The sequence below is a fragment of the Pundamilia nyererei genome, unplaced genomic scaffold (genome assembly GCF_000239375.1).
Source record: "Pundamilia nyererei isolate P.nyererei 1_Seehausen unplaced genomic scaffold, PunNye1.0 scaffold00084, whole genome shotgun sequence".
NCBI classification, from domain to species: Eukaryota; Metazoa; Chordata; class Actinopteri; order Cichliformes; family Cichlidae; genus Pundamilia; species Pundamilia nyererei.
Genome location: NW_005187485.1, coordinates 1,420,526 through 1,442,829, shown reverse-complemented (window position 1 = coordinate 1,442,829; position 22,304 = coordinate 1,420,526). Strand labels below are relative to the sequence as shown.

General features: G+C 39.8%; 2 protein-coding genes across 4 annotated transcripts in view; one reads left to right on the top strand and one right to left on the bottom strand.

Annotated features, from left to right (window-relative positions):
• The first annotated feature begins 3,081 nt into the window (after nucleotides 1-3,081).
• Nucleotides 3,082-8,762, top strand: cep72 (centrosomal protein 72). The gene is made up of 14 exons (XM_005738505.1): nucleotides 3,082-3,187; nucleotides 3,427-3,554; nucleotides 4,029-4,221; nucleotides 4,303-4,411; nucleotides 5,306-5,457; nucleotides 5,553-5,611; nucleotides 5,692-5,734; nucleotides 6,132-6,224; nucleotides 6,304-6,485; nucleotides 6,605-6,698; nucleotides 6,794-6,972; nucleotides 7,059-7,185; nucleotides 7,258-7,369; nucleotides 7,518-8,762. The coding sequence occupies exons 1-14, from the start codon at nucleotides 3,112-3,114 to the stop codon at nucleotides 7,576-7,578; spliced, it is 1,608 nt and encodes a 535-aa protein (XP_005738562.1). The 5' UTR covers nucleotides 3,082-3,111; the 3' UTR covers nucleotides 7,579-8,762.
• tppp (tubulin polymerization promoting protein) overlaps nucleotides 8,341-22,304 on the bottom strand; it is a 14,910-nt gene continuing 946 nt past the window's right edge. The window contains exons 1-5 of one of the 3 annotated variants that reach the window (XM_005738506.2): nucleotides 18,120-18,308; nucleotides 17,510-17,590; nucleotides 16,685-17,020; nucleotides 10,526-10,679; nucleotides 8,341-10,433 (exon numbers count right to left, since the gene is read on the bottom strand). In XM_005738506.2, the coding sequence (XP_005738563.2) occupies nucleotides 10,224-10,433; nucleotides 10,526-10,679; nucleotides 16,685-17,020; nucleotides 17,510-17,523 (714 nt within the window). In that variant the 5' untranslated portion in view covers nucleotides 17,524-17,590; nucleotides 18,120-18,308 and the 3' untranslated portion in view covers nucleotides 8,341-10,223. The other 2 variants (XM_005738507.1, XM_005738508.1) reach the window with 2 other exon arrangements.

Here is a 22,304-nt window from a genome sequence, read left to right as displayed (position 1 = left end):
AGCTGCTCACACCCCTGAAATCTTTAGGGAGCCTCTGCAGCGTCCACTACAAATGACTGTAAGGAATATCAATATCTCACAAGGTCAATGTAAATGACATGGGACACAGTGAAACGAGGGTGGTTTAAACAGGCCAGGTTGTTTCAAGTACCAAGACAGCTGATACAAACCAAGAAAGTTTTTTTTTCCTTCTTTAAATTAACTGATAAGAATCAAACAGTTGTGATAAGGGCTGGGCCAAAACCTTCAGCCACTGCAGATTTTTTTTTCTTAAACAGACATCGTGCTGAGTTTGCAGAACAAATATCACCCAGACTCTGAGGCAGCTGGAAACCACAACATTAAAACTGTTAGAAGAGCCGGAAGATGGAAGAACACTGCTAAAAAGGAAATTCATACAGGAAGTTCAAATATACAAATGACATCTTTAGAATAGTCAAACACAACATATGTTAAGTAGACTTCTACAAAAAGGGTATCTTCAGTCATGGTCTCTTGGTTTGGCTGTATGTTCCAGAAAATGCAGAGGCAAGCAAAAACAAGCATTACAAAAAGGACTATTGTAATATTCATGCTGTGGTACTATCATGCTGGAGAATTTTCCCATCTTTAATTTCATCCAGAATTATTTCTTTAATGTTTGGAAATTCTTCTAAATTACTGTTTATATTCTTCCCTGTTTAAAACTATGCTTTCCTTTAGTACATGTGCTCTCTGAGACGATGAACCACATATCCTGATGCTTTTCCCTGAACCTCCCTATATCGCTTATTTATTTTTATAGGAAATAGGAATAGGAAATCCCAGTCACCCTAAAATCCAATTTTTAAATCCTATTAAAAGTTTCAGCTTCCCACACCCTCAGCTGGCACCTTCAGTTTCTTGGGTTTTTTAATAGATACGTTTCAAATTCATAAATCATGTTTAACTTTTTGGTACCGCCCTCAACAACCCCCCACCCCCACCCGCAAACTTATTTCTTACATCCTTGATTCCTCTCCTAGTGAGGTGAGGATAAGACATCATCACACACATAGAAACAGTATGGGTCTCACAGAGCAGGTAGACAAAGGTCAGAGGAGACAAGGAGGCAAAAGGTAGAGATATGAGACAAGCCCACAACAAACCCCCACATACCTTCAACACAGGATTTTTGTAACTAGTTCTTTTAACTTGGGATTAATTTACACAAGTATAATGTTTGTTTTTATCAAAAGGCAGTGTGCATAGATTTCACTTAAATAAAGTAACACAGACTCACTGTCTTTACTACATACATGCTTACTGCCATGTTTCGTTTACTCCCCAAAAGCTCATTATGAGCCATAAAAATGCTGCATGATGATGCAGGAAAAAGATAAATGTCAAATCCTTGAGAAGGCTGAACCAGCTATTACTGGAGCTATTATTTATTATATTGACACATTAATAGGCATATTAGATTTCTGCATTTTTCTAGTTTGTCAGTCACATCTGTCACAGTCCTAGATACCAGAGATTTCTATGAACTTAAATAGACAGCTTGGTCAGTCACATCAAACAGAAACTTGCCAAGAGCAAGAGTTGATACCCAACAGCCTATCAACAGTGACCCCTTTAAAAGCCACTTCATCAGTCCTTCTGTAGCAGCTGGAAAAAGCAGAGGAGCAAAGGTTTTTGTTCCAAACCTCTGAGTCAGCAGTAAGGGGAGGCTGAGGGCCATGCTCCCAAAGGCCCCTGAAGCATTACCAGCAAACAAACACACCATCAGGCAGCAGGAGAGGGATGATAGGCCCAGACAGCGAGTCATAATTGTGAGAGTATCTCCTGAGAGCCAGTCAGAGAGTCCGAGCAGCAGGCAAGAACCACAGAGGAGAATCTGTGCTGTGTTATGGTCCTGACTGAGCCAAAGGAAATCAAAGGAGACCAACACTGGAGCCAGCACCTCAGCAGCCCATTCTGCTTCTCTCTGCAGGGAGGTTAGGTACGGGCTGGAGGGATGCAAGAGGGAAATTGCTGCAGAGATCCCAAGCAGAAAGAAGCCTACTGAAGGTGCTCTGTGGACCTGCAGAGAGAGAATGACCAAGTTTGATACTGGCTGGATAGATAGATTCACAAATGTCAAGTGAAAGATTTACGGTTTACTGCTAAAAGTTAGATGCAAAAGAAAAAGAAAACTAAAATAAAGGGAAATAGCTGAGGAAAGAAGGCCAAACCCAAGGATATTAAGTTTACTATCATTTATAAAAGCAGAAACTACTCATTTACTACAATTAAATGTCCACACACAGATACTACATTGAGTGATACCCACCTTAAATAGTTTGTAAGAGGAGTGGAGTGCAGTGGCTGTCAAAATTATGTTGAAACATGACGTGACCCACTCTGTTAGATAGGACGCCATTGATCCTGGGAGACACGGCTAGAGAACACCAGGAAAATTACAAAGTCTTAATCAGCGTGTTTTTAGTTAGCTATTAAAACTGGAGACGGTGTCAAAATTTCAAAAATTTCACTGAAAAACAGAGAAAACAGTCAGCACCAAACTTTAGATAGGAACCACAATTGCAGCAGGAACAGCGGCCGTTTGTTTTGACACGTGACAAACAAGGATTTGGCAATGCGCAGGCGCAAAATGGTGCATTCAAGGCTATTCGTAAACTCTGCAACTATTCTAACCAAAATGACCACCAGGTTTGAAATGCTTTACGGATTACTTGATTATTTCTCATCTTCTTTTGAGCCCGTGTTTTATACAGATATCTGAAACAATGCAATTTTGTTTTCAAAAATCTGAAAGCTCTCATTAATTAGCTGAATATGTTTGGTCGAACTAAAAAATATTAACCTGCATTTTCAAAGTTATATTTTAATATGTACACTCAAACTCTCAATAAACTGACGTCTAACAACTTTAGCAAATAACAAGAAGTAGTAGTTAATGAACATACTTCACGGTTTTTTTTAATATACCTTGTGAAGCACTTTGTGATCTTTTATCTAGAAATGTGCTATATAAATAAAATTTTACTTACTTACTTACGGTTTGTATAAAACCTCCAGTAACAAAAGTGAAACAGGAAAGACGGTATTTATTTTTCAGGCCATGAAGGCAGCAGAACTTCGAAAAGTATGGCGGCGAAGTGTTTGACAACACTAACAGAGCAGTGGATACGTGAAAGATTAAGGCTAAAACACCCGTGTCTCGGTAACTTTACATCCAAGCTAATATATACACTATGTAGGAGTAATCAGCAGCTAACTTTAAGGGTGAGACAGGGACATCAGACATTTGCTGTTGGAAAGTACTGTAGCTAGATACTCTGCCAGGCCAGAGCATCAGTAGATAAGCTAACGAGAGCTAGCGTAGCAATAAATGCTTCCTGCTCCAGACCACATCACCATAACATCTTAAAGTTATTACTTTTTTAAATTTTGTTTAAATAGGCGACGTGCGGACATTGAGCCTTCCGGGGACATATGAGGAGAAGATCAGACACCTGGGAAATGGTCTGAGTAACTTTATCCGTCTGAAATCTCTGGATCTCTCCTGTAATGCACTCGTTTCAGTTGAGGTTAGTTTTAGATTGGTTTTTTTTTTTTAAATGGAATTCACAATTTATACTACTACTGAAGAACGAGTCAGAGTTTAATAATTATAGATGATTAAGTGCAGTAGTGGTGTATAAACTATTTGATAGTTTGAGCAATCTCCCTCTAGGAATTTGAAGACATTTGTGAGTCCTCGTTGAACATGCTAATCACAGTAGATGCAGTCTGTGTTGGCCTAACATGTAGTTACATTTCTAGGGAAGCTGCAGGGTTTCGTGGGGGGGGTTATGGCTAGTGTTTAAATTACCCACTGAAGTATAAATCCCATGTAAGCCTATTGCAGCACACCTAAGATTACCCTGAACACTAAAACTGCATGTTCTTATGCTGATATCGGCCAATACTGTATATTTTGTACATCAAGTAATATAATATATTGCATGACTAATAATATTTGCAGAGTCTGTATCTTAACCGTTCCATTGGTTTGTTCTCAGGGTGTGCAACATTTAAAAATGCTACAGAGGCTGATCCTCTATTATAACTGCATACCTTCTCTTGAAGAAGTGAAAGTACTGTTTGAGCTGCCATTGTTAAAAGAGTTGGACCTCAGGCTCAACCCTCTGGCCAAAAATAATCCACAGTACCGCCTTTACTTGGCGCATGCCATGCCCACCCTGCGCAAGCTAGGTAAGATGTTGTTTTGTTGCCCAGAATTTGCTCATCTCATGTCAGGTTTTAAAATAATAAGTTCTCCTCGTTGATTTACAGATAGCTGTTCAGTCAGAGATGCTGAGCGTAAATCTGCCTTGATGCAGTTCTCTTCTGAACTTCTTCCTCAGCAGATGAGCTTCTCTTTGAATCTGATTGATGATCGAAGGTATGCTGAACACAAAATCCTTAATGTAAATGAGCTTCAGCTCATTCTGTTTGATGAAAGAGTCAAATAAAGATCTGATACCAGATTTATAAGTAATATATTTTTGAAAATACTGTTTTTCTCTTATACACTCATGGACACTTTATTAGTTACACCTTACCAGTATTGATTTGGACCCCTTTTGCCTTCAAAACTGCCTTAATTCTTCATGGCACAGATTAATCGAGGTGCTGGAAACATTCTTCAGAGATTTTGGGACATATTACACGATAACATCACACAGCTGCTGCAGATTTGTCAGCTCCACATCCATGATGTGACTCTTCATTTCCACCGCATCCGACAAATGTTCTATTGGATTGAGATCTGGTGGTTGTGGAGGCCATTTCAATAAGGTGAAGTCACTGTCACGACCAGATTGAGATTATTTGAGCTTTATTTGAGCACGAGCCATAAATCCAGTGAGTTGCGGCCATGTTAACAGCTGATTCGATATTTACATTAACAAGCAGTTGAAAAGGTGTACCTAATACAGTGTCCATTGAGTGTATGCTGTTGTTCATAAAACAAGAATTTCTTCAGACCAGCAGCACAGGCAGCTACCGAGAAATGATAGTAAGGAGATTAAGTAAGGCTTGACAAAACATTGCTATAAAGTGATCCTTTTCATTTTTAATGATGAGGTTTCGTGGGTACATATATTGAATTGGCAGAAAAAAAGAAACAGAAATGTGTGCCCACATTGACAGTTTTATGAATCAGAATCATAAGTAGATTTGTTGCAGTTTTATGCATCTTCGGGCTGGTGGAGCACATGAAAATGCAGCGAGACGAGTCTTCTCAACCTCGGTTGCTCGAGCGGCACCATTTGCTGTGTCATTTGTGGTTTTTCAGAAGCAGTGATCGCAGACCAGCTTTAACTGACCGCTTAACCAAGAGCCTTTCTGTCCTGACCGACACTCGTGATATTGAGCTGAACTTTGTTGCCACAAATGATGGAGAGCAAAGTGAAGCTGTCTCTGACTCATTTCACAAGGAGGCCGATGGTAAGATGTCCAACTCCAAAAATCAAAATCAAACCTGACTAATTCATGTTTCTTTGTTTTAACTTCTGATAAATCCAAACCATCCACTGTTTCAGGTTTCAAAGAGAAAGTTTCTGAAGATTTTAGAAAACAGATGAGCTCAACTCCCAAACAGGTGCTTTTATTGTTACTATAGATTAAATAACATTAACAGTATAAAAGTTCATTATGAAGTAGCTCTGTTCTTATTTTTAGGAAACTGCTAAATCCATCCTCAGGTATCCACTCACTAAAACTGGTAAGCCTATTTTTCTAGTTTAGGAGAGTGCAGTTTTTTTTCTATGTCAGTATCTTATTAGAATTGAGATTGCAGAAGAATTATTATGAGAATAAAGCTTTCTTTGAAGGTAAGAAATCCTTATCAGTAAGCAATTATGAAAACAACGTGTGACAGTGTGTATAATCACCACTAGGTGGCGACATAACGCTTTTCCTGTGGTTTTTTTTTAACACAACGTGCTTGTCAAAGGTCGATTAATATCACTGGGATTTTTTTTTATGTGTGTGTGCCACATGTAACTCGTCAGATAACACTGAGTCCAAAGGGTCACAGATGAAAGATCTGTCTCATCAAAAAAGCTGCACCTCAATAAAAGTGCCTGAAAGACCAAAAGTGTCCTTTGGCCCCTACATAGAGCAACGTAGACCTGCTCATGGAAACCCAAAGCAAAAGGACTCTCCCAAACAAACCAGACATCCAGCTAAAGGGCATTTTACCCCAAATCCAGGTAGGAAATAAATTTGTGTTTAACAAAATCCCTGAGCTATGATTTCTTTATTCATTCCACATTTTGTAATTTTTCCCAGATGAAAGCCTCCGTCATAGTTCCTCATTTATTAATATCCGGCCTCCCAGTCCACGACGCCCTGGTTTGAATCTGTCTGACCCTTTTAACCCCATCTTGCATCCTCCACGACTAACCTACTCCAGCTTCAACAAAACAGACGGGAGCTCCAGCCAGCCTGGGCAAGCTGAGAAGAAAAAAAAGGTTGGCAGCTATTTCGATCCTCTTACTGATTTGCAAATGACATCGTGAATCATTCCTCATTCATCTGCAGGGTTTTCCTTTGCACATCTATTCATGGAATCTCTGAACTCTCTTCCCAGGGTAGTTATAGGAAACCCCTGGAGATGCTCCTCAACCTCGTGGACAAACACTGGACGGGGGAGAGGTCACTGCATCAAAACAACAACTTCCTGTGTAAGTTTGGACTTTTGGTTTTGAGGAATGCGCTATCTGATTACAGAAGCCTGAGATAACGAATGTCTTCCTATCATCTCTATTTTTGGCCTCAGCTCAGGCAGTCCAGATCCTCTCCATGATGGAAAGCGATATTTCCAGTCGGGAAACTGAGGTCAGGACCTTACGGCGGGAAGCTGATGCGCTTCGCTTTCAAGCGGCAGCACGAGAGGAAGAGCACAAAACTGAAGTGCACAACCTCTCCGCTCAGCTGGAGGAAGCTCGGAGAGCGGTGGTGAGTTGATCCACCGCTCAAACACAACACCAAGCTTTAGAGAACCATAAGAGTAAACTTTATTCACAGTGTTCACTCTAACACAGGGCAAACTGAACGAGCAGCTGAGGGTCGTTTTAGAGGAAAACGTTGCTCTGCAGAAGCAGCTCATCAAGTTAGAACGCCAATATCTGAAGTCTATGATGAAAAGCTCACATGTGTCTCAGATCAGAGGTGGGTGTACTTGCCACTGTGACATAAGCGAACATGCTGCTTTCCCTACTAAGTGTCCCAGTTTGTGTTTAGAAGCTCAGGCCGAAGTAGAGGAACTGAAGAAAGAGATCGAGGGGCTGAGGAAGAAAGTGCAGGAAGCTGAGAAAGTCAAAGAACTTTCAGATATGCTGCAAGAAAGCCACAGGTAAGAAGATAATGCTGTATTAGTGCTGACAGTTGATTTTGTTGTACCTACATGCTCAGTGTGAGTAAACTGATGTAATCTCAATCTCAACTCACCCCCTTGTTGGCTGGTTTTGTGATTTAAATGTGCCTGTGTTTGTGTTCTGCAGGTCTCTGGTGGCTACAAATGAATGCTTGTTAGCAGAGCTGAAGGGAAGTGGGGAACATTAATGCAGAATTTGAACAAAGAGATGCATGCCAGGATAAAAATATCAAAGCAGGACTATGCCGACCGTCATATTAGCATGTGCCAGCAAATATAAACTGCTTAAATTATTTCATTTTTAAAATTACTGCAGATTACTGCAAAATTGTAGTAAGTGCTATACCTTTTTTTTAATTTTTTTATAAATGTTTCTATTATTTAAAAAAATGTGCATAAGCTGCATTTACTCGATGTAAACAGTAACGGGGAAAGGCAATTCATTCAGGAAGCTTTGTGTATGAGTGTGTGACAGGGCTGTTGTATTAACAAATGATTTTCTGGGGGGGTGTTAGTGAAAAGGTCATAATGCATTTCCTGGATCTGTGGCGGGATCGTCTCTCTTTTGGCTCCTTTTTTAGTTTTTTTTCTGTTTGTAGGTCAGTCTCCATCTGCTTTGCACGCCGCAGTGGAATGAATGCATCTAGATTCCAGCTGCACTGTGACTTTATTTATACCTCTGCCTTCGGGCTGGAGAGATGCGCAGGCAGACATGCACTTTCCTCTTGCTAACACTAAATCAAGCCCTGGCAAACCAGGTTAGAGGTTTGGATGCTACACAAGCTGAATGTCTTCTTTTTCTTTTTATATGAATGTTACAGATCGTTGGTTGGTACTACTTGTAGGGAGTAAACTCCACAAAAAAAGAAAGAAAAGAAAGCAAGAACATAACTACTGTTTCAACAGACACTCCAAAACCTACTCAGCAGAGGTTCCAGGGTGTGCGTGCATGGTTTCTTTTTTTCTTTTTTTAATTTTCAATAATGCACTACAAATCATGAACACACTTTAAGAGATCTAAAGAACAAGAACAAAAAAACAAACAGAAAACACACTGCATGCACTGGGGCATAATAGTACATTACAAGTTATTTGAAGGAAAAAAGGACAATATTGTTTCTCCACATTAAAAGGTGCACAGTATTTGGCATTAAGCACAGAAAACGGATCATACTCAAGCTACAAAAACACACTGATAGCTGCTAGTTTTGCACTTGATGCACGAGTCTTCATCAGCTGAGGCTACAAGTAGTGTGTGACATGAATCTGTCATTCTGCTGGAAAAATATTCTACAAAAGTATAATACTCGTTTGCAATTTTCCCTTTTTCTGATACAGTGTGTAAGGAAACATTAAAATCCCTGCGTTTGTTTGTTTTTTCTTCAGTTAAATCTGTGCCTTGGATGACTGTGCGCATTAGGAGATTTTTATCAACAAATATTAGAGCATTAGCTGACTTTGTACACGTACAGGTTCATACATATTGATTTCAAACAATACAAGATTTTGTCGTCTCACAATTTCATTACTTAATGTTTTTTTTTAACAACACAATGTTGTCCACCCAGTAGTCTCTTCCTACACCAGGCACAGCAGTTCCAATATAATATGACAGACTCCTACCGTCATCTATATGCTGCTGAATCAAATGCAATATACATAACATGCACAAAGTACAGCAATACATAATACAAATAGAAAATAAAACTTGAAGCCAGTGTCTTAAATTAATGTGGCTTTAACCTTTTTAGAATATACACAATCTTACCACAAATATATTAGAACTACTGTATAGAAATCTGATCAGGAAGTAAAATGTTAAAAATACAATCTTGTACAGTTAGGCTCATCTCATCTGTGGTTAGAGCTTTCTCTTTACCAATTTATTACTTAAAATGCATGTTAGCAAAACAGTTTGTGTATAATTAAATAAAATATGGTATGATAAAGCTAGATAAAGACTAAGAGGGAAAAAACAGGGAAGTCCTTTTAGGTTTTGTTTAAGAGCTTTAAGTAAGCTCGTTAAATTCTGCATGGGAGAGCTTTTGTTTTTATATGTATTTACAAAAGCAAGAAGGTATGATAAAGGTCACAAATATTTAGTCTGAGAGGGGTGACTAACTTTCACAAAAAAACCTCCCCAAAAAACGATTTTCTTGGTTCGAACTAAAGGCAGATTACTGAAAAGACAAGTGTGAGCTCATAAAATAACAAACGGCAGATTTCATGAAGACGAAACAGTTACTAAGTGCAGATGGCGAACAGACAACGCTGAAATCTGAATGAATTTAAGGTTTCGAAAGAGAAAAATCAATGATCTCTGTCAAAAACCTGTGCCAATTATCTTTGAAATGGCAAAACAAGCTAAACCGTGTAATCAGCTAAACATGGAAACAAATGTTTCTATTAAAAAGTGCAAATGTATATTCACCAAACTGTTGTCCCGCTTTTGTTTTTCTTGGCATGTTGCTCATTGTGCTCAATAAATACAAGGCCCTATCATAACAACAAAGCCTAAATAGTCATAGCAAAGCAGTTTCTCTCATTTGTTCTCTTCAGTGTTTGGCAGTAACTTGCTATCAGACAGGAATGTACCAGCTGGTGATGAATTTGTAAAAATAGATGTAAACAGTTTTCCAGTTCTCACACTTCACGAAGAGAGGAACTCAAAAACATCTCTCTCGCTTGCTCGCTCTCACACACACACGCACACATAAAATAGATGGATGGGGAAAAAATATGAAATCCTATGCTTTTGTGCTTTCTATGAGTAATCGTTTAATAGAAAATCATCCTAGTAGTTGATCAAATGTTTATTTCCTTGTCTTCGCCCTCACACGGGTCTGCCCGCAGTGGGTTTGGTCACCTTCTTTTCATACGACCCTTGATGCTTGTATCCCGAAACGTATCCAGAAGTGTCAACTATGTCTACTCGTCCCGCCTTACCCTTCCCGCGGCCGGTTTCGTCAAAACGCTCCTTGTGCGACCCTGTAAACTTGGTGGTGTCCGTAAGACGACTGACTGTTGGGGAAGCGACGGCTCTCTGTGAAGAAGTTCACAAAGAAAGTTTGAGTTTTTACTGCTGAAAAAGGAGACGTGTTGTGAAACTTGTGAAACTTTCCGATCGAATCTTACTGTGACTCCTGAAATGACCGGTGACTTCCCCTCGATCAGCTGGAACACCTCTGCCTCAGCCTCCTCTCCAGTCTTGTCTTTATACTTCTTCCTGGCCAGCTCTCCAAGCGCAACCTTGAACTCATCGAATATGATGGTGCGACTGGATTTCTTCCTGTAATATAGGAGGAAAGAACGGATATTTAAGTAGGAGTTTCAACACCTTTATAGTATATTACCTAACCCCGAAAAGTATAGTCATAGGAAAAAGATGATCTAGTCCTTACCAGGCCTTAAAATTAGGTAAATACCCTAAATACACTGAAGATTTACAGCAATACATGATGTATTACACCAAATCATTATTGAATTAACAAAACCTAAGCCAAAACATCAAAGCAAGCAAGTACACACCCCAGGCTTCAATATCTTGTAAAACCACCTTTAGGAAAAGCAATTTGAAGTAATCGTTTTTCTGTGTGACCTTATCAGTCTCTCAAATCGTTGTGAAGGAACTTATCTTGACAATGTTGCTTCAGTTCATTGAGGTTTGCGGGCATTTGTTTATGTACAGCTCTCTCAAGGTCCCACCACAACATTTCAATTGGGTTGAAAGTCTGGCATTTGACTTTTTCAGCCAGTCTCTTGTAGATTTGCTAGTGTGGTTAGGAACATTGTCCCTTTGCATGACCTAGTTTCTGCTAAACTTTAGCTGTCAGACAGATGGCTGCACATTTACCTCTAGATTAGTTTATTTTACAGATGATTTCATGGTCCACTCACTGACTGCACAGTGCCACAGAGCCGACAACTGAAAAATTAAGCCCAAAGTCAAACCCATCTAAAAGTATGGTAGCAAGTGGTATGAGGTATTTGTGCTGATGTGCTGTGTTTAGTTTGGCGCTGTGAATTACGGCCAAAGATTTCCACCTTGGTTTCATCTATCCAAAGGTCCAGACAGTTTGTCCAGATCCATTTTTACAAACCTAAGCTGTGCATTCCTTGGCATTGTGGTAACACATTTGAATGCACCAGAACAACAAACTTCTGCTTTTATGGAGGTGGTCATACTTGCTCATGATCTGTTATCAAGTGCATTTGATTACCAGCACCTTACTCTTTTAATTCTTATGAAAGCAGGGAGGGTGTAGAGTTTCAAACACTTGCATCCATCCTGGCCCTTTCTTAAATAAATAATGACACGATGAGATATGTCATGTTTTATAGTTCATTTGAGGCTGTATTTTTTACCTCATGTTAAGACCTGCTAGGGCTAAAATACCTGTAGTATTTTAGTTTTGCATTTCCTATTTATTCATTATTTTATTTTGCTATTCCCCTTGGCATATTTTGCTTCAGTATGGTAATAAAGGAGCTATCAGTCACAGTGTTGTTGATTCACCTTTGGTCCTTTTGGTTGGTCATTCAAAGACTTTCAACAGAAATGGTTACAAGTCAGGTGAAATGAGCCAGTCTAGCTGAAAATAGCCTGTAGTGTTAAACAAGAAAGTAAGCTAATTGGGAAATTAATATAAAAGCAGATGAATGAAAAAATAAAACTTTTAAATGAATTTTTTTAAACAAATACTTACATTGACTTATTTTTCCTGGTGCATGGTCATTTTCTTATTGACTTTTTTGAGAATTTAGGTCCTCCATAGTACCAAGTACTAATGTGTTTCAGAGCAGTTTGAGGTTAAGATGACAGTCCACAGTCTACACTCAGCCATGTGTGATCACTTTAATGTGGCAGATGTAAGACAGCATGGAGATGGTATCCTATTGAGATAAACAATGGGAAAACTTTCACGTCTCCCAGTGTGTCTCAGTACTTATGTGTCGCCTTAGCAACTCCACAGAGTGTAGCTCGCATTTGAGGCCGTCTCTTAAAATCATCCATCATAATGTGTTCGGCTCATGCACTTAGACCCAAATGTGTTTGACTGTAGCTGTCTGCTAAGTTCAGCCATGTATCTGGAAGGGTGTTGACTTCTCGTTTATCTGAGGATCAAACCGCTTGTATGAACTGAAAATCCTGCATCACGTCAATTTTTCTCCATCTCAAATTGCTCCACTTGTTTAAATGGCCATTTGCCATTTTTAACTTCCATGTGAAAAGTTCATAGCAACACAAACACAAACTGCTATCACTGTGGTGATAAACTTAAACACCTAAACAACAGCCTATAAAGCACACAGTCTCCCCTGGCAACCTGCTGCCATAGAAACAAGCTACAGTAAACAGAGATGTTTTGGTTTATTATTAATTTCACTTGTTCAGTGACTGGTTTTGTTTGGGCAATCCATCAGTGTTGAACATTTGGGAGCTTCATTCCCCCCGAGTATGTTCCATGCTGTCTATTGTCAGAGGGGAAACTGGACTTTTAAACTGCCATTCCTGTGCAAGGAACATAGCTGTGTTTCCTCTCTGCAGACCTCCCCACACTGACCGGTTCAGTTCCTCACAGAATACAAAAGGCTAATCTGTGCAAATAAACAGAAGATGAGAAACTAACGAGGCTGTCATGAGGTTGAAAAGGACAGAAGTCAGAGGGTCATTTTAACTTATTTTTGGCAGGGACACTGATAGTTGACCTGCTCTCTGTTGACATATATCAGCCATTTGGAATATATGATGCATATGGACTGAATGTATTACCCATGATCACATTCACTAATAAGGAAACCAAGCAGTGACTTCCAGGGATGAAACATGAATTCAACATCTGCGCCAATTTTTTTGTAAAGGCCACTTGAGGCTGGCTCCAACAGTAAGTCAAACCACTCAGGCTTCAGTGTGAAAATGCCAAACTGGCTAACTGTGGTTACAGACTTGTGAAAACGCAGTTTTTAACTCTATAGCCAAGTCTCCCTTTATAACAACTGTCTGTTTGTTATAAACCAATGCTTGCACAATGCAACCAATGTAAGTTGCCTTAAACCTGCATTCGTATCTGAAGGACACCACATGGCGATAGCTGTGGTTGCAAAAAGACTTCCAGTCCTATGCGAAAAATGGCTCTCTGACTTGATCTCTATAAATACTTCCCTGCTGGGTTTATGGTCTGAGCCACTTGATAAAAATTAAGTCTGTTTTGTAAATCTTGGTTATACTATGTATCAAAAGGGAGGGTTATCGGTGGCATGTACATTGGCTAATGAATTGCGACTGACAAGTCGTTAGGGAATGCATGAGCAGTTTCACAGTCAGAACTGCACCTCACATCCTCTTTTATGAAAACGAGAACCACTTATCTCAAGGCTTATCAGATGCCTATGGATGATGTCACGGTAGCTATGTTAGCCTTTTGAATAGAGTCTTTGGAAACAACCTGTCTGTACGTTAGTCTTGTTTCTGCTGTTGCCTGTCCTTCAGCCAGCCACGAAAAAGACCAAAAACAGTGTTAAATTCAAAACGTGCCTCTCATGCTGCTTTACTGGTCTTTCTTTTCTTTTTTTTATGCTTTTACCTCTTTGTGATGAACCCCTTTTTAGGTACAAGCAACCATATGCTGCAGGGCTAAATGCAGTAGCCCAGGTTCGACTCCAACACGAAGCGCTTGCTTCTCTCTCCCCACTTCATCTCATCTCTTCATCTAATAAAGACAAAAAGGCCTAAAAACAAAAAGCTGCTTTCACTATCTTTCATGTTCAGACCTACTTTTCAGTCAATCAGTATTTGATCTACACATAGCACATCAAGCTATGTGCCGGTGGGGTTTTTTAAGGACTACACACATCTGCGTGAGTTGCATCCGCAAAGTTCTTCACTTTGGGTAGTTTAGTATCTACACAAACATAAAAATACTACAAACTTTATCCCAATATGGTCCCATCCCTCGCTTTAAAAAACAAAAAACATGGTGCAAGAATGATCGAGGCCTCAAAACATTTAGAAACTACTCTCTGACTTGGTGGCTATACCCATCTTTTATATACAGGCTATGGGAAATACAACCAAAGCCCTGGAAATAAGATGTCGTTACAAATTAATGAATCTATCTCAGATTATGTTGTAGCATTCTGGTTCCAAGCAGGCGCATAGCATAGCAGAGACCTAATGTGGTGCAGCAGACCTCCATATTCAGACTAAATAATGAGTCACTGGGCCATGCTGTAATTTGCCAGTCCTCATTAAGATCTTTAATTTTCCTGCATGCATTCTCCAACACTGATTAAAAGGAAAGTGATGATCTGCATCTCTTGCAATGCCAGCCCTCCCCCACTCAGCTGTGCCTGGAGTCAAAAACTACATGAAAAAGGGCCCTTCCCCCAGAACTGTATCTCTGTTTATACTGTCGGTGACGCCTAGGTATACAAACACCACATGTGTGGGGTTTTTTTTCACATTTTACAGTAATATTTTCTGGATCACACTCCAGAGCTGTGAGTCTTGAAAGAATTGCCTGCTGCACCACCTGGGATTAGAACCCGAGGGAATCAGATGACGGCACCTGTAAATTCACACACCAAACACACACATATCCAGAGACCTAATGAGACTACACAGAATTACTTGTAAGAAAAATGTGCAAAAAGCCATTGGGCGTACTTTGTTCCTTAAAATTTGGGCCATCATATTATTTGCACACTTCAAAATACTGCTCACCAGTAGAGCTGGATGTAAACAAGACTCACAGTCTAAGTTCATTCTGTCCAGAAAAATATTTGTAAATGTAAACACAAATTGCCATGCCAGCAGCAAAGGTGTCGATGTGGTTGGCTCAGAAAAATGATTCTTCTGTTTGTTGTATAAACAGACAGCTGAAATAGGAAGGAATATTTTATTAATGCTCTTAAAACTCTTAAATGCATTGAATGTATTATGACTGATTCGCCATTATTCTCGCTGCTGTGCTCGTGCTCAAAGAAAATATTATTTTGGACTAAGTCTACCTGAAATCGGACAGGATTACCCATTTTTTCCACCCTCCCATTTCCATCTTTAGACAACTTTGTGAAGTGGACAGACTAAGAGAGTGATAGGTGCATTTCAATATCCATCCATGTGTTTAACAGTGTATTTCTGTATAATCTTGGAATCTCTTCCAGTAAATGTATATGAAAAATGACTTAGATTGGACTACAGTTATATGCAGGTAGAAGATGGAAAATCTGCTAAATCAACGTGAGATTCCCGAGTAGATCTTTTTTCTCTCCATTCTTGTAGACACAAGGAAGTGTGGCTCCCAGCCGTACTCCGCAATTCTGGTGCCGTCTTGCGTAATAATCCTTATTCAGATCATTCAACCAGGATGAAACAAGTTCAAAGCCTCTCTGTATATGAATGAAAACTCCAAAATAACCATGCGCACGGTCGCACAAACCAATGCTGTAAAAACCCCGCTCCTTACATCAGCTTTACTCTGTGCTACTGCACACAAGTCCTGTATTATGTGTGAACAACACTGGAACAATATTCATTTTTAATGTGGCGTGGATCACATGTACGCTCACCTTAAAAGTGTTACCAGCCTAGACAGCATCCGGATTTTCGGTGCATTTGGTAAACATGGGCACAGCTGTGCAGAAGACTTTTTTTTTTTTCACTCCCATGGCGAAATAATATTGAGGTCACAGTAAAGGGTGAATCAGCCCAGCCTGAGGAAATATAAGATGAGCCATCCTGGCATTTTGTTCTAGCTGCTGTTTTTGACCAACCGAATACTACAAGTCTCCTTAATAAAAGAAAGAACAGCGTGTTCTGAAACAGAACATGAAATTCAGAAACTGCTAAACCGAGCCTTGGAGTTGTTTATGATATTTTGATGGCTTTATAAACTGATGATCGTGACTGACTTACTTATTAATGACTAAAGTTTAGTTTAATAATAGCTAGATGCCCTTCATGTGTTCATAGTTACTGTACAATAAGGTTGATACCTGCTAAAAACATTAATTTAGTTCTTTGAAATGTTCTGAAACAGAAACGAAATAGTTTTCAGTTTTATGTTCTTTGAACCACAATTCTAAATGTTTGCAATTCTCTACCAACAATCATCTACAAAATGACAAATGCAATAAATAAAATATGTGCTTCTGTCGCGACACAACAGCTAAGTGATTTAAACAATCAATTGCAAATTGGAAGGTAAAACCCAAATATGATGGAAAAGACTTTCTACTAATCCAAACTGAAATTGTATCCTTAGTGTGCAATAATGTCGGTGTCTTTCTTACTTGACTTTGCTGAAGACGATGTCCACGTCAGTGAGGGTGATGTTCTTGCCGTCGATCACGCCGCAGTCCTTGCAGAGCTTGGACCAGTTCTTGCCGTGCATCTCCTTGCCGGTTGCACGAGTGTCGCCGTGGATGGCGAAGCGTCGAAATGATTCTTCCAAAGCAGTAATCTCCACTGGTGTAGATGACCCGACACCACCGTCGCTAGTCCCATTGGACTCAGTCGAAAGCCTCTTGGATGCCCGGTCTTTAGAGTGTTCACTATGCGGCCGTAATGGGGCCGAAGTCATATTAGGGTGCTTAGCTGTCTGGACTTTAAAATCGTCTATGTTGTCTCTGGAAGGTAAAATAGCAAATAATCGGGTTATCCATGTGATGTCAGAAGTATAAAAGGAAGTTTACTGCTACTGAGATCAAGTGTACATGCACTGAAGTTATTCTTTTCTAAGCAGACTTGTGAATAGTCACAATTCCCTGTAATATTTTCCATTTACAAGAAAAGCTCATGGATTTGATCACAATCATCGGATAAGAGAGGAAAGAAACGTACAGCCTAAACATGGATACCAGAAAGGAAGAGGAGGATTTTCTGGAAAAATAAATCTGTTCTAAGATAAAGTGCAGTTTAAAAAAAGTGCTCACACTGCCTGTGAATGGGCAGACATCACGGTTCTGGTAGAGAAGTGAGAGTTATAAATAGATCTCTGGAATTCAGTGTCACACAAATCAAGAAACAAGAGTGTATAAAACACGCACACATCCCACACACAAAACTGTGGACTGGAAGCACTTGTAGTGTCATATACTACAGCTAAAACGACTTACTTCTGGTCTGCCATGTTTGTGCAGGAATTTGGTTCCCTCTGTGCAGTGTCTTGATTAGCCAACTTTTCTTTTCTCTTTGTGCTGTGGGAGAGATCAGAATGAAAGTGGTTAATGTTATGGGTGTGTACAGATGTGAGTGTCAGGGAGGGGTAAGAGGGAGAGAAATTTAATTAAACCAATTAACCCAGCAGCATAAAAACTGAAAGTGGTGCTCATACTACTAATACAAGGTCAAAATCCTTCTTATAATCAGTAAAAACAAATTTATTTCTGCTTTCTACAGTCTGTGAGGACACACATCTTTCCACTGTCACTTCATTCAGTCTCTCCTAACACATCGGTCAGATTTGCAGCCACAGAAGCAAATTCTTCTTCTCAAGTCAGCTTTACATAAACATACAAAGGAGTGACAAAAAGAAAAAAGCCAGTAAAAGCATTTTTTTTCATTCTATAAATATAACAAAACCCTGCATTATGTTTGGATGATGCATTTCTGCTCACCTTTCAGCTGTTCCCATACTCAGCTCAGCATCCTTAAAGAAACAGTGCTGCCACTGCAAAGTACACCCAAACAAACTCTCTACAACAATTTGCCAGAAGTTGTACTCACGTCGGTTTTAAAAAGATACAAACGAGAACCAAACCAGAGCGGGATGCTGCGTCCTGCGGTTCGAACTGTCTGCTCTGGCTAACAAAGTTTAAGCAGCTCCCTCGAGTCACCAATGAAGTGCTTTTACGCTCCCCCAGTGGCAGTGGCAATATGAAGGGCTTTGTTTCCACAATCCTGTAGCTAACAATCATAAACGGGGCCTAGCTAAGGACGGTCGATGCTTGAATACGTACCAAAGTTAAAAGATTGACACTGCATAAAGCCATTATAATCAGAACGTTGAATCTTTGTGAGGAAAAAGAGATTATTAATGTGTCTGAATAATAGCATTCACAGCTATAGACACTGGGAACCCATTGTCCAAGGCAAGTGGCTTCTCTGTCTGACCCATGCCATTTCTTCACGCATGCACACGGTGACATCGCAGAGTACCACTATTGATGGCAGGGGCTTCTGTAGTCATATGTCATCGAGATCTCCAGCCAAGACAATTGAGACTGAGTTATTGAGGTTGCTGAAGTCTCAATGGATTACCAATAAAGTTCGTCACCATTAAGGAGAACAGAAAATCATTACCATTTTTACTGAAGTAATGTATTTACCACCTATATCACCTATATAAATATTTGTGCATTTTAGACATGGTCAAGAAGATGTGCTGAAAATAAGGGATTTAAGTCACTTTGAACATGGCATGGTTGTTGGTTCCAGATCAGGTGATCTCTGTATTTCAGAAACTGCTGATCTGCTGGGATTTCCCACACAGCCATCTCTGAGGTTTACAGAGAAAGGTCTGAAAAAGAGGACATATCCAGTAAGCATCGGCTGAAATTGCCTGACATCAGTCAGGTTATATTGAGAGGAGAATGGCTAGACTAGTGTGAGCTGACAGAAATTGTTCAATAATTCCTGGGTTACAACCCAGGCATTCAGAATAGTGTCATCATCTAAACACACAACAAGCTGAAACTTGAAGCAGAGGAACTATAGCAGCAGAACACCACACCAGGTGCAACATCTGTCAGCTAAGAACAGGAAACTGAGGTACAGTTCTCATGAGCTCATGAAAATGTAATAATATGAGATTGCAAAATGTTTCCTGGTCTGATGAGCCTCAGATTTTGTTACACCATTTAGACGGTTGGGTCAGAATTTTGAATAAACACCATGAAAACATGGATCCATCCTGCCTTTTATTAACAAATGAAGCTGGTGGTAGTTTTAGTGGAAAGTGATATTTCCTTGGCACACTTTGGGATTCTTAGTATCAAGTGAGTATCATTTAGAGACCACAGATTTGAACTTTGTGACATATCAGAAAGTTCAACTTGGTTTCTTGAACGTGACAATGAGTTTGCTGTACTCAAATGACCTCCACACTCCAACAGAGCACTGTTGGGATGTGGTGGAAATGCTGAGTGCTATTTTTTTTTTTTTTTTTTTTTTTAGTTGATTTTACTGCTCATAATCAAATTGTATCTTCAAGTTAAGAGTCTTAACTTTGATTTAATTGAATTTCAGAAATGGATTGTAATTTTACTCCTTACGACTTAAGACTTACTACCTCACATTTTCAACCTGTGTCCATACTTCAGGAAGGAGAGGCCAGGGTGAGGTGGGATGGGATTTTACTTAAAATTGCAGGAGAGTCAGATCAAGAGCTGTCAGGACATACCAGCTTTGAAGTTTTTAGGCATTAAAATGTCTAGAAGGGGAAGTAAGAACCTTTTAAACCATGCTGAAATCAGGTTAAAACTGTTTTTTAGAATGAAACATGAAAACAGGACAACGCTGCCCACAATCACCTAGACAACGGGTTCTTTGATTATATCAAACAGAAAATAGGCAACATAATAGCTATATAATCACTTCAACATTTAATTTTAATTTATCTTTGTTGTTAGATTGTAAAGTAAAGACTCAATAATACACAGAAAACCTCAACAGCAAACAACTGTCTATGAGCAAGTAGTTGGCAACAGTGGGAAGGAAAAGCTCCCTTTTAACAGGACGAAACCTCCAGCAGAACCAGGCTCAGGGAGGGGCAGCCACCTGCCGTGACCGGTTAGGGGCGATAGTCTGTAAATATCCACCACTGTTTCCTAGAGCCTAAAAATATTGACTTTATAAAAGATGTTCACTCCAAAATTAAATAAATGAACAAATAAAAGCTTGAAAAAGTCCTTAAAGGAATTGCTGATTATCAAAATTTCTTTTTGAAACAAGATTTTTACTATCTATATTGCAATGCAATATACAATTAATAACTGACATAACATAATCTACATAAAATTCATAATACTCTAAGCAATTCTGCGATTGCTTCCTGTAGCAGCGACACTGAGGTACTGTGATTATATACCTCACTCTCTGTGGAGATCCACATCCTTTCAGTACACTAGCTGCTCACTGTGTTTTCCTTTGTGCTTTAATGAGAGCGACTAAATCTAACAGAAACAAAGGAATCCTTTCACTGTCCTCCTTGAATTTATTGTCAGCAGTGTTAAGTGCCCAAGTGCTCAGTACAACAAGCCTCCTCAAATGATACATAAAATTAACACTGCACAGAGTTCATTGGGATAAGGCACAACACACACTGAGATGAACTGAATTGTGGCCCTCTGAAAGTCTTTGTTTCATTGCCTTTTCTTGGATTTGGCCCGATACAGAAAAAATAGACAAACATTACCATTACAGATCAAATTTGCCTTGTGCCATTTTTTTTTTGTCCCACTTTGCCACATACAAATGAGAAGCCGTTTGGTTAAGGGCAGATCTCCAGAGACAAATCTGTTACTGGATGACAGCATGCTTACATACACTCTCCTTCTGGCAATACGCTGCACAGATGAGTGCTTTAACTATAAATCGACCCATTTTGAACTGCGTCTATTCATAGCAACAATACATTGCCACGAGTGGAACATTCTATTCATTCTTAGGGGAGCAGATCAGACAGCAGACAACATGCAGGCGATAAAAAAGAAAAAAAAAGAGAGAGAAAAATTTGGTGTTAATCTGTTAGTTTGGCAGATGGTGTTTAAGTCACAAAATGATGACACTGTTGTCAGAGTGAGAGAGAGAGAGAAAAGACAGTGTCTGTAACCTATTGCTTCATCATGCCATCATGGTGAGTGGGGATGGAGGGATCCCATCTGCTTTCTATCTAGATCACCTATCCTTTCCAGGCAGCTGCTCTGGAATGTGACCATGTCAGTCAACTGTTACCACCCCGGTGTCTGCTCAGGGCTTCACCCTGCGCTCAAGTCGCTTGTTTAGTTCTAACAACCCCATGTTTCTTCCAAAAAGTTCAATACAGCCCCTTAAATATATCACGGTCTGTTCAGTCCCCAGTCCTCACTCTCCACACAAGGAGAGAGGACACGACATTAGCATGCCGCAGCCCAGGTCTGAGGTCACCACCACGCTGTCTCTGTCATTCCTCGCCTCCCCAAACACTTGAACAGCTCTGTGAGCCAGAGATCTTGGCAAGCATTATGCTGTAGAAAAATAAGATGTTTAAAACACGACGCAGTGGTTATTGTTGGCAGCAGCAAATGGAGGTAATAACAAAGCCCAGGGATCCTTATGCAGCTGCACATTGGAGCAGGATACATGATGCCAGAGACAGCAGAAGCGTCCCTGACATGGCTCATGGGGAGAAAGGCCTGTTGAGCCAGCAACAAAATTCATTCTGAAGGGAGTACGGTTAAAGGTTTTTGGGAGGGTAGACTGTGTTGTATAACTTTTCATTTTAGAGTCTTTTAATTTCGTGGAAATGCAACCAAATGTCTCAGCTGAAACATAAAAATATAGCAGAGCACACCAATGCCAGCTATCCTCCCGTTTGATTTGTATTCACTGTCTAAAAAATCCCACTGACTTTGCATATCTGACCTAAATTTGAGTCATCACAAACAAAATAAGATGATTTACACCGTGAGATTAATTGTTTGCGACAGAACCCAAAGGCTCCTGGTCGAGTGCAATAAAAATCCTACACAGTGAAATCTAGGACAAACTCAGTGACTGTCTTCCTCTCAGCCATACCTAATTCAACCAATGGCAGCAGCGCCATTAGATGAGAGGAATTAAACATATTGTGTTCGCGCAGTGCTTTAGTGACACTGCTTCCAAAATAATGCACTAATGGCTCCTTCAAAACCACAACCTAATACCACCACA